General features: G+C 34.7%; 1 protein-coding gene across 3 annotated transcripts in view; it reads right to left on the bottom strand.

Moving 5' to 3' along the window:
* Positions 1 to 5,477: 5,477 nt before the first annotated feature.
* Positions 5,478 to 11,802, bottom strand: part of RETREG1 (reticulophagy regulator 1) — a 171,069-nt gene continuing 164,744 nt past the window's right edge. For all 3 annotated transcript variants that reach the window (XM_074279101.1, XM_074279103.1, XM_074279102.1), the window contains one exon: positions 5,478 to 10,310. In XM_074279101.1, the coding sequence (XP_074135202.1) occupies positions 9,811 to 10,310 (500 nt within the window). In that variant the 3' untranslated portion in view covers positions 5,478 to 9,810. The remainder of the gene's footprint in view (positions 10,311 to 11,802) is intronic.

Raw genomic sequence — 11,802 nt, 5'->3', positions numbered from 1 at the left:
TTCTGCATCTATTGAGATGATCATATGGTTCTTATTAATTTGATTATTAATATGGTCAATTATATTAATAGTTTTCCTAATATTAAACCAGCCCTGCATTCCTGGAATAAATCCTACTTGATCATAGTGTATTATCTTGGAGATGATTTTCTGAAGTCTTTTTGCTAATATCTTATTTAAGATTTTAACATCAATATTCATTAAGGAGATTGGTCTATAATTTTCTTTCTCAGTTTTCGATCGACCTGGTTTAGGTATCAGTACCATGTCTGTGTCATAAAAGGAGTTTGGTAGGACTCCTTCATCCCCTATTTTTTCAAATAATTTATATAACATTGGGGCTAATTGTTCTTTAAATGTTTGGTAGAATTCACATGTGAATCCATCTGGCCCTGGGGATTTTTTCCTGGGGAGTTGATTAATAGCTTGTTCTATTTCTTTTTCTGAAATGGGACTATTTAAGCAATTTATCTCCTCCTCTGTTAATCTAGGGAGCCTATATTTTTGGAGAAAGTCATCCATTTCACTTAAGTTATCAAATTTATTGGCATAAAGTTGGGCAAAGTAACTCCTTATTATTTCTCTAATTTCCTCTTCATTGGTGGAAAGATCCCCCTTTTCATTTGTAAGACTATCAATTTGATTTTCCTCTTTCTTTTTTTTGATCAAATTTACCAAAGGTTTATCTATTTTATTGGCTTTTTCATAAAACCAACTCTTGGTTTTATTTATTAATTCAATAGTTTTTTTACTTTCAATTTTATTGATTTCTCCTTTTAATTTTTGTATTTCGAGTTTAATTTTTGGTTGGGGGTTTATAATTTGGTCTTTTTCTAGCCTTTTAAGTTGTAAGCCCAATTCGTTAATCTTCTCTTTCTCAATTTTCTTCAAATAAGCCTCTAAAGATATAAAATTTCCCCTTATTACTGCTTTAGCTGCATCCCAAAGATTTTGATATGATGTCTCATCATTATCATTATCTTGGGTGAAATTGTTAATTGTTTCTATAATTTGCTCTTTCACCCAGTCATTCTTTAAGATGAGATTATTCAGTTTCCAATTACTTTTTGGTCTATTTACCCCTAACTTTTTACTGAATGTAGCTTTTATTGCATTGTGATCTGAGAAGAAGGCATTTATTATTTCTGCCTTCCTACATTTAATTTTGAGATCTTTATGTCCTAATATATGGTCAATTTTTGTATAGGATCCATGAACTGCTGAGAAGAAAGTATATTCCTTCCTATTGCCATTCAGTTTTCTCCAAAGGTCTATCATACCTAGTTTTTCTAATGTTCTATTTACTTTTTTAATTTCTTTCTTGTTTGTTTTGTGGTTTGATTTGTCTAAATCTGAGAGTGCAAGGTTGAGATCTCCCACTATTATAGTTTTACTGTCTATTTCTTCTTGCAGTTCTCTTAACTTTTCCTTTAGAAAGTTAGATGCTATACCACTTGGTGCATATATGTTTAGTATTGATATGGCTTCATTATTTATGCTACCTTTCAGCAGGATATAGTTTCCTTCCTTATCTTTTTTAACGAGATCTACTTCTGCTTTTGCTTGATCTGAGATAAGGATAGCTACCCCTGCTTTTTTGGCTTTACCTGAAGCATAATAAGCTCTGTTCCAACCTTTTACCTTTACTCTGTATGTATCTCCCTGCTTTAAGTGTGTTTCCTGTAGACAACATATTGTAGGGTTCTGCTTTTTGATCCAATCTGCTATCCGTCTCCGTTTGATGGGATCGTTCATCCCATTTACATTTACAGTTAAAATTACTAATTCTGTATTTCCTGCCATCGTATTATCCCCAGATTATACTTTTTTCCCTTGACCCCCCTGATCCCCCTCCCCGATATTTAATTTACAGACCCCCCTTGTGACCCGCAACCCTCCCTCTTTTTTTTTTTTTTTTTTTAGGATCCCTCCCCCCTCCCTCCAAGTCCCTTCACTTATTCTCCTTTTCCTTTCCCCTTTTCCTCTCCCCCCTTTTAATGAGGTGAGAGAAAATTCTCTGAAAAACAAATATGTTAATTATTTACTCTTTGAGCCTCTTCTGATGAGAGTAAGATTCACACAATGATTCTCCCCCTCACTAAGTTCCCTCAGATATGGTGTATTTTCTATGTCTCTTCCTGGGATGTAGTTTCCCTCTTTTTATCACTCCTTCCCCTTTTTCTGAACCGACCTCCTTCCCTTTACCACACCCCCCTTTTTTTCTTTTATATCAGTAAAATCAAATTATCCTTGAGTATTTTTTATATACCCACAACAAAGTTACAGTTCTCAAGGGTTCTGTGTACCTTTTTCTGTTTCTCTTCAGTCTTGTGGATGTAGATCAAATTTTTTGTTTAAGTCTGGTTTTTTTCTTAGAAACATATAGAATTCCTCTGTTTCATTGAATGACCATCTTCTTCCATGGAAAAAGATGCTAAACTTAGCTGGGTAGTTCATTCTTGGTTGCAGTCCTTGATCTTTTGCCTTTCGGAATATCAGGTTCCAGGCCCTTCTATCTTTTAATGTGGAGGCAGCCAGATCTTGGGTGACCCTTATTGTGGCACCTTGGTATTTAAATTGTTTTTTTCTAGCTGCTTGCAGGATTTTCTCCTTTGTGTGGTAATTCTGCAGCTTAGCCACAATATTCCGTGGTGTTCTTTTTTTAGGGTCTGTTTCAGAAGGAGTTCGATGAATTCTTTCCACATCTACTTTCCCTTCTGTTTCTATTATCTCTGGACAGTTCTCTTTGATAATTTCCTGTAAAATAGAATCTAGGCTCTTTTTTTGGTCATAGTTTTCTGGAAGTCCAATAATCCGCAGATTATCTCTCCTAGATCTATTTTCCAGGTCTATAGATTTTCCCAGTAAGTATTTGACGTTGTTCTCCAGCTTCTCATTTTTTTTGTTTTGTTTGACTGATTCTTGGGTTCTCTGTGAATCATTCATTTCTATTTGTTCCATCCTGACTTTTAAGGAGTTATTTTCTTCTTTCACAGTTTTTAGTTCTTTTTGTAAATGCCCAATTTCGTTTTTAAATGAATTATTTTGCTCTATTGAATTTTTTTCCATTTCCCTAATTTTTTTTTTTTTTGAGAATTATTTTCTTTTTCCAATTCAGAAATTCTATTTTCTTGAGACTTTTTTATCTTTTCCAATTCAGATATCCTACTTTCCTGTGTTTTTTTAACCTTTTCTAATTCACTAATTTTGTTTCCCTGCATCTCCTGTGAATTCTTTATTTTTTCCAACTCCAATTTCAGGACATTGTTATTCTCTATCATAACTTCCCTTTCCTTGCCCCATTTTTCTTCGATCTCCCTCAATTTCTTAAGAGCTTCTTCTAGGAGAGAGTTATGTGATGGGGGGCAGGAATCGTTCCCCTTTAGGTTGTTATCTGATTCTCTGCTGTCAACTTCCTCGGGGTTGGACACCCGCTCTTTCTCTGTATAGAAGGAATCTATGGTTTTTCTAGCTTTTTTGCTCATACTTAAAAAAAATCTTTTGGGGTCTGTCTCTGGGGTAGGAAATTATTTACTTCTTTACCAGCTTCCTCCCAGACGGGATGGATGCAGCGGCTCCTGAGCCTGAGCTAAGAGAGAGCTCTGGGAGAGAGTTCCCCACCCCCTCCCTGGGAGTGCCTCAGAGGTGATTAGCACTGCTGTGCTTCGAGGGCGTAGAATAGTGAAGACTGCAGGAAGCCCAGGCTATGTGTCCGGGTGGGGAGTGGGTGTCTGCAGCAGGTGACGTAAGAAGCCCCTGCGCTCAAACTGGAAGTGTCTGCCAGAAACCGCGGTCCCTAGTTCAAAGGTTCCGCTTCTCTGGGACTTCCTGGAGCTGAGTTCCACTCCCTCCAGCTAAGCTAGGCAGTGTGTGTTGCCTTGGGCCGTATCCACCCACTTGTCAGTCTCTTAACTATTCTCAGGAGGTAGCTGAGGCCACACCCCCTGGTGCCGAGATCTGTGCCTGAGTCACCCCCAGGGTCCGGGGAAAATCTAATCTGAGTTTTAAAATATTTTGGCTTTCTCTTCTGAACTGCTAAATAATTAGCAGAGAAGAGCTAACAGCCTGTGCCAGATTCCTTTACCTCAGTGGCTTCTCTGATCCCAGAGCCCCTCCCAGCGCAATGGGCGCAGTGTGCCCCTACCCCACCGTCTGTGCTGGTCTTTCTTATTCCTCCCCTGAGAACTGACCTTTCCTGTTGAAACTCCAGATTCTCTTCAGCTGGTAAGTCGTGCTTCCAGTCCTTGTGGTATCTATCAATCCTGAGCTAATTTTGAGACTTAATTTATCTAATTGGTTGTGAGGGAGTGAGGACGTTCACTGAGTCGTGTGTTTCCTCTCCGCCATCTTGGCTCCTAATCCTCAATCTTATTCTCACTTACAATAAATAACTCACTCCCTTCCCTTATTTTTCTGACTTTCAAGCAATCCTGGTTCTCTGACCTCTATGTCACATGTTCTAATTGTCTTTTGCCCATCTTGTATTTTCCTGGTTCTTCAATGATTTAGCTGTTTCCTTGGGTAGAACATTTAGTTTGCATTACACAATTTGGCATCTAATTATACTGCATTCTTCAATTGTTTCTTAAGTACTTTCATGCACTTATTTTGTACCATATTTAATATTTTTACTTCAGATGTGTAGATACCTAGGGCTTTATTTTTTGATCAAATAAAATAATGCATATAAAGCACTTTGTAAATACCTAAGTACTCTACAAATAAGAAAGCTCATACTCTTGTTTTTCCCAGTATCCAACAGTGTAAAGTTCTTATTAAATATTCATTAAATTAAGTTTTCAAGAGCTAGTATATATCATATCCCCCCCCACTGTATTATCCAGCACAAAGTAGTATTCAAATGCTGATTGATCAAAGTAGCACTGTGATCAAACAACTTTGCAATATCAATAAGTATAACACTGGGATGCTCAATTCAATGTTCATTCATGATTGCTGAGACTACTGTTAAAAGCGCCTCATTATTTATGAATATATGCCTGCTGATAAGAATTTAAATTGACTTTCAAATCATTTTATAAAAGAAAACACAATTTGTTCAGATGTGAATAGGTGGGTTAGAACTGTTTTCATATTTTGTGATATTTCTTGAGTTATCCTTCATTTTAATAACTGAAGTTGGAATTAGGATATATCTCAATTCTATAAAGAGACAGCACACACAAAGTACTAGCTTCTCATTATTTCCATACACCAAAGAGAAACTTAACAACACTTGACAACGAAAAAATCCAAAATATAAAAACAGGATTCTTAAGAAGTTTACTGTTATCAATCAAGTGAATATATTGGAAGATATAATCTTAAATCTTGACAAAATCCAAATAAATGTTACTTCTAAACAGTAGTTAAAAATAATTTTTTTCATAAATACCTTTCAGCCATTCTGAGCTTAATAGCTGGGCAATATGTTGGTTACAGCTTATTTTTGAGGATTAAAAAAAAAAAAAAAAACGTTTTGAAAGGTAAAAACTAACAGACATTTATTAAATGGTTTACAAACAATTGCTATCAATTATTCCATGTTTATAAAACATTCATGTTAATTAAAGTGCTGCAAATGATACTTCCATAAACAGTTTTAAGACATTTTGCAACCTCCAAAATTTCTGGTTATCTGGATATATGGAGTCTACAGGTGATTAGTATGATACATTCACATTAAATTTAAATTGACGCTAAGGTATCTGTCACAGTGTTTGGTTCACAGACTTTAGTCTGAATGATCAATTTACATCTGGGGGATTCTCCTTATACCAAGGTTTTTTTCATTCAGTTAAGAGTGAAGAATGAACCCAAATTAAATAAAAGTTTATTTTAACATTTCATATAATTCTACTCAATTATAATAAATTGTATCCTTCCTTCATAAACATGTAAAAAACAAAACTAAATTGGTATATGAAAGTATGCATTTGTGCAAAGCCATGAAAATCATTATTAGAGTTTTCATTTGAGTAGGCACTTGCATGTTGCCTTTATTCTAATGCTCAGAGGAAGACTTCATAAATTATGTTGTGAAATAGTAATGAATACCTTGGTTTTACATAGTGCCTTTGTTCAAGGAATTAATTTTCTTGTTTTCACTACATCATGGTGAGGTAGAGCGGAAATAAATAATAGAATCCTCATTTATAGAAGGAGAAACTGAGGCACATGGGCTGTTTATTGATTTACTTCAGGCCATCATAATAGAACCAGAATCCCAGCTTGTTTATTCCCATCTAGCTTAGGTCAGATTAACACAGTAGTGGAAAGAAAAGATAGGAATGCATAAATATCTAATTCTTGGACCTTCTAATATTATCACCTATCATTAATGGTAATTTAGTCAAATTTCTCAGAATAATTTTACTCTCACACTAACTATAGCAAGATAATTTGAATGGTTCAAATCACAAATGTTATTTAAAAATCCCAGCCTGACTGTTAAACATGACAGTAAACTGCATGAAGGCAGACACTATTCCTAATCTGATTGGTTTCTTCTACAATGCCCAAGCACAGTAGTTTTGCAAAAATGTTGGAAAAATGTTAACATTAAGCACAAATTTCTTAAATGGTGCTTAATATGAATGTTGACATTGCTTAGTTTGCTTTATTTCTCTTAGACAAATATTTATTTTTAAAACAATACAAATTTAATATTCTTGAGGGTGTGTGATTTTTTCCCCCTCTCAAATGAAGCAAATGGAATTATTTCAAGATTCCTAAATTTTTTTTAATACCGAAAGTTTAATTTCATTAAAGAGCATCGATTTTTCCCCCTCCTCTTGTACAAAGCTGTAAAATAGATGTTTCTTTATTAATTCAATTGAATCATCATTTAAGTGCCTAAAACATTCAAGACACTGTGCTAGGTACTGGGGGGCTGGGGAAGGGGAAGGACAAAGACCAAAAAGAAAAAAACAAAAACAAAAAACAAAACTCAAAGGTCCTGCCCTCAAAGGAGCTTGCATTCTGCTTTCTGAGCCTCAGTTTCCTTAACTAAAATTATAGGTCTGAATTAGAGTACTTTTAAGGTCTCTTTCAGCTTCAATAGTATGATTCTAAAAAAGGTTCTTAGTGTGAAAATTCTATTTTTTAAGCTAACAGAACAAGGGAGAAACAAAGGTCTTTCAAAAAGGGAAAATAGTTTTTTCTTCAAAGTCCAAATTGATATACCAACATAGAAAACTTCCACTTCTCTAGCGTTATTTTGTTATTTAAAAAAAAAAAAAACCTAGTACATAATCACCTAGACTATATTATTACATACTGTTACTCAGAATGGTCTATGTGAAATTAGAGAACAATTACTCTAATATATTTAGTATCAAAAAGGTACACCTGGTTCACTTTGACTGAATATTTTTTGACTTGATAGGAGATTTTCAACCATTTTTAAAGAGATACAGGGGAGAGATACAATGCCATATTATGTTCTTGTGATACAGCATGTGTAGCAAGATCACTACAGGGAAACTTTTTTTTTTTTTTTTTTTTTTAATGTGCCAGATGACACATACAAATTCTCAAACACAAAGGCAAATGCACAACACCTATATCTCAAAACCAGAAAAAAAAGATTATATACAAAAAGCCTTGACAACTACTCCTTTCATTATATGTTGTTTGGTTTAATTAATGTTTTGAGAAGAGTTCTGTTTTGTTGGATACATAATAATCACATTTATTTTTGAGCAAATAGCATTAAAGTGCACACTTGCTTACAATGTCACTGTTTAAGGAAAGCTATTATATGTCTGAACTACTGTACTTGCAATCCTGGTAACACCTTTTCCCAAGCCAACTCCCACCCCACCCCAAGCCCATTTTATTTTATTTTTTTTAAATATTTGACCCTCTAATATTCATTGTTTATCCATCATACAACTCAACTGTTGACAATCTTCTGTTAGGCTTGTCCTCTTTATACTTTTATGACTACCTGGATTGTCTTAAAGATACACTAAGGGGAGAGGGGAAACCTGTACTTTTTCCTCAACTGAGAAATTGAAATGGCTTTTATATATGTTTGGACTTCCTGGATAAGAATGTTTTTATGAGGAAGCTCACATGAAGAACCTGGAAACAATTTATTACAAAATTGATATATAACTTTTTCTTCATGTCCAGAAACTTTCATTGAATGGAATTAGGACATATTTCCCCAAGACCACACAATTTGTCCAACAAATAGTTTTCCTTTGTTCCAGAATGGGCAAGATAACAAAGGCACAGACTCACTTTGTACCAAAAGGGACAAGCAAACAATAACCACTAGGCACCTACTGATACAAAAGCACAGCAACCACAAATAGGAAATGTCAAAAGTCTTATGTAACTTTTCTCCCTACAATATTTGGCAAATTCAGTCTAGATTTTTAATACCTCAGAAAGAAAAATAAATAAATAAGGTATACCACATTAAAATGTAGAATTACCTACAATTTTTCTTTAGGAAGATAAGGCAGGTAAACAAAAGGAAAGGAGAGAAAAATAGGCTTCCTATTTGCTGGGATTATCCTTCCTTTCTGAGGGTCCCAGGTGACCATGTTCATCTTTTAAAATGCCAGCTATATTAGCTGTTTTTGTAATAGCTGACATGGTCCCTCAACCCTTCTCAAAGTTTCACATTAATAAATTGGTTTCATGTCTTACTTTGTTCCTTACTAAGAAATCTGTTCCTTATAACAAATTTAGTTATTTAAAGATTTTCAAAAAAAAGTTTTTATGATATTTTGATAGTTAAAATCTATTCCAGAACCCAAATCATCAAGAAATTACCATGTATAGACTTAAAATGACAAATAAATACATTTCCAAACAAAGTGAATTCCTCTTTTACTTAAATTACCCAGACCAGGGGTATAGGACTAAATAATTCTGCTAGGCAGCTGATGTTCACAAATGACAGCATAGACTAGAGAACTCCACAATCTTAGGGGCTGCTACTGTTCATCAACTAATGTAGGAGATAAATCAGCCTGTGTAAGGAAGAAGGCTTGTTTATGTTAAACATCAGCACTCCAAAATCCCTATCATTTGACAAACAGGGAACAAACTACAACAAAAATTTTGTCTGTTTACATTATGATCAGCATCTGCATGACATAGCAATACTTGCTTTTTGATGGCAATCGATTTAGGAGCAGGCCACTTAACACATCTATAAGCCTACTACTGCAGAAATAACCTGGAAATGTATCAGCCTATCCAAAGAGTTTAAAATAATGATTTATGTAAAATCATTTTATTTTCCTAGTTAATTCCTTTTGATAGTGCTGTCCAAGTTCTTAAATTTAAAAAAAATGATGCAAGGATTCTTTAACATCAAAATTTTAAAACTATTTCAAAATACTGGGGGGAGAGGATAGCATAAAGCTTTACACACACACATATATATATATATATATATATATATATTGCAACACCTTTCTCACTGTGTCACAATAAACTGCAGACTTGAAAGATGAAGTATGATGAAAAGGATAGAGAATACTTGGAAGGTTGTATCACTCTAACATTTGATCTTTTCCTTTAAAAAAAAATCTGTAATGTTCCTCTCTGTGGATATAGAATTCGTTTCCATGCTACTAGGCCTAGGTATAATGATCAGAAATATTAAATTTTCAGTTTCAGCTGATATATATCCAGTTAATTCACTGCAGAAGGGAAAATAGGACAACAAATCTAAAGTAATAGTTAAAGCTCACAGCTTATATAATTTTCTTTTTTTTTTCTTTTTGTTTGTTTTAAATTTTTTTGTGGTTTATTTCTGCTCTGTTGCAAGCTCTGATTCCCAAGTTAATGGCCTCCCAGCAAATTTGAAAGGAAGCCTGAAGATTTCTTTTGCTGTGGTTCTGCTTCCTGGTCTTGTGTAAGTCCCAGTTCACTCTCGATCTGATCGAGCTCTGACTGGTCCAGTAGTTCAAAATCATCACATTCTTCTGTGTCTGTGTCATCCCCTGGGCTAGGTGAGGGCTGGGAAGATGCTTTCTGCACTCCCTGTTGTAACTGGTCTTTGATGGCAGCAGACATTGCAGCTACAATGACATCACCAGCCAGATTACCCATCAAGTGAATGGTTTGGTCACTGCTCAGAGGAAGGGAAAGATCAGCTGCTGGATGCCTCTCTTTACTCTGTCTGTGACCACTATCCAGCTGTTCTTTTTTTCTTTTGTACTGGATAGGCAAGCCAAGGCTCAACTCATCTTCATCATTTGTTCCCATGCCATTTTCTAGAGATGGAAATTCTGAAAGATCTCTGGAGAAAGCTTCTTCCTGTTCACTGGGTCGATCGAGATCTATGAGATAATTGAGATATGCAATAAGGAATCTGAAATAAAGTTCTTCAATATAAAGGATGACTTAATTTAGTCTGAACTCTCAAGTTAGTCTACAAAACTGACACAGCTTTTTTCTGCATCACATTGAAGCAGCAGAGCACTGAGACTGAAATGGATTTCCTAGAGAAATTACAGATTGAATTCTCCTCTCCTCTACAAATTTTCCAAAATCTGCTGACTTAAGAGGCCTAGGATAGCACAAATTCAGTAATGCTAAGCAAAAAGATATATGTTTAACTTATAATCAACTATATGTGTTATAGAACACATCAAACTACTAGCCAATTTTCAATATTAAGGGGCTGGTTAACCTTTAATTTTAAATGCAAATTAGAACAAAAGTTCTCTTCTTTATGATATGAACCACATATACCAATGTCAAATTGGAAACAAAAGTGCTCTCACATGTCAAATAGGTGTTTTCTCATGTTCTGCTTTTCACTGATATCTGTGTATAATAGCCCCTAAGGCAAATATGGCCCTTTTTCCTGTGGTTGAATGTTAGTTATGATATATATGAGAAACTTTGAATATCCTCATGTGTGCTTCTATAGGGAGAAAGATATCAGAGGCCCTATCTAACTCAGTTCCATATTCAATAAAAGAATCTGTAGGGGTATACCTGATACTTAGCCCTCTGACTTTCCACAAAATAAAATTGATCTTATTTACTTAATCTTAATTTCTTGCCTACAGGAATACCATATATCTTTAAAAAAATCTTTTTTCATTAAGCATATAGTAGTTACTTAATATTTTTATCTTTAGACACATAGTGAGTTAATTACTCTTTTGTTAACATAATAGTAAGTCACTATTAGTATTTAAAAGTCTTTAATTCATTTTAGTACACAGTGGGGACTGTAGACACTAAATGCCATAAAAGTGAACTGAGATGTGGTTAAATAGTATTTCTATTAAAGTCCTAATCTCATGCTTTAGCAAGCATGATTACATGATAGCATAGAAGTAAAGCTGAATTCTCATAAGGCCATAGATTTAGAGCTAAAAGGAATCTTTAAGGACATAGAGGCCAACTTTCTCATTTAACTGAAGAAATTTAGGGAACTCTCCCACCCTATGACTGGAGAAGGTGGAAGGTGGATATTGGAGAAATCTTTTCTGATTCTCCACATCTAAGGAGGGCTCTATGGGAATTCAATTCATCAATTTCCACTCAGCTACTTTCCTGGACTTATTATTATTGTCCAAAGCGTCAACATTCTACAAGATGAAAACAACTCCAAAATTCTTACCTCCTCAGACCATCTGCTTCCTGGCTACAGGACTTTATCACAGTCCCTAGGCTCCCAGTCTATCAGCTTCTATGTGTTGTCCTCCCCTGTTAAATCGTGAACTACTTATGGGCAGAGACTATCTTATAAAACTATCTAAGGATTAACCAGGAGGTGACAACTATTTTTAGCTATATCAACTCAAGACAACTAGA

This window comes from Sminthopsis crassicaudata, chromosome 1 (genome assembly GCF_048593235.1).
Source record: "Sminthopsis crassicaudata isolate SCR6 chromosome 1, ASM4859323v1, whole genome shotgun sequence".
Taxonomy (NCBI): domain Eukaryota; kingdom Metazoa; phylum Chordata; class Mammalia; order Dasyuromorphia; family Dasyuridae; genus Sminthopsis; species Sminthopsis crassicaudata.
Note: the sequence above shows the minus strand (reverse complement) of the source record. Positions and strands in the feature narration are given on the sequence as shown.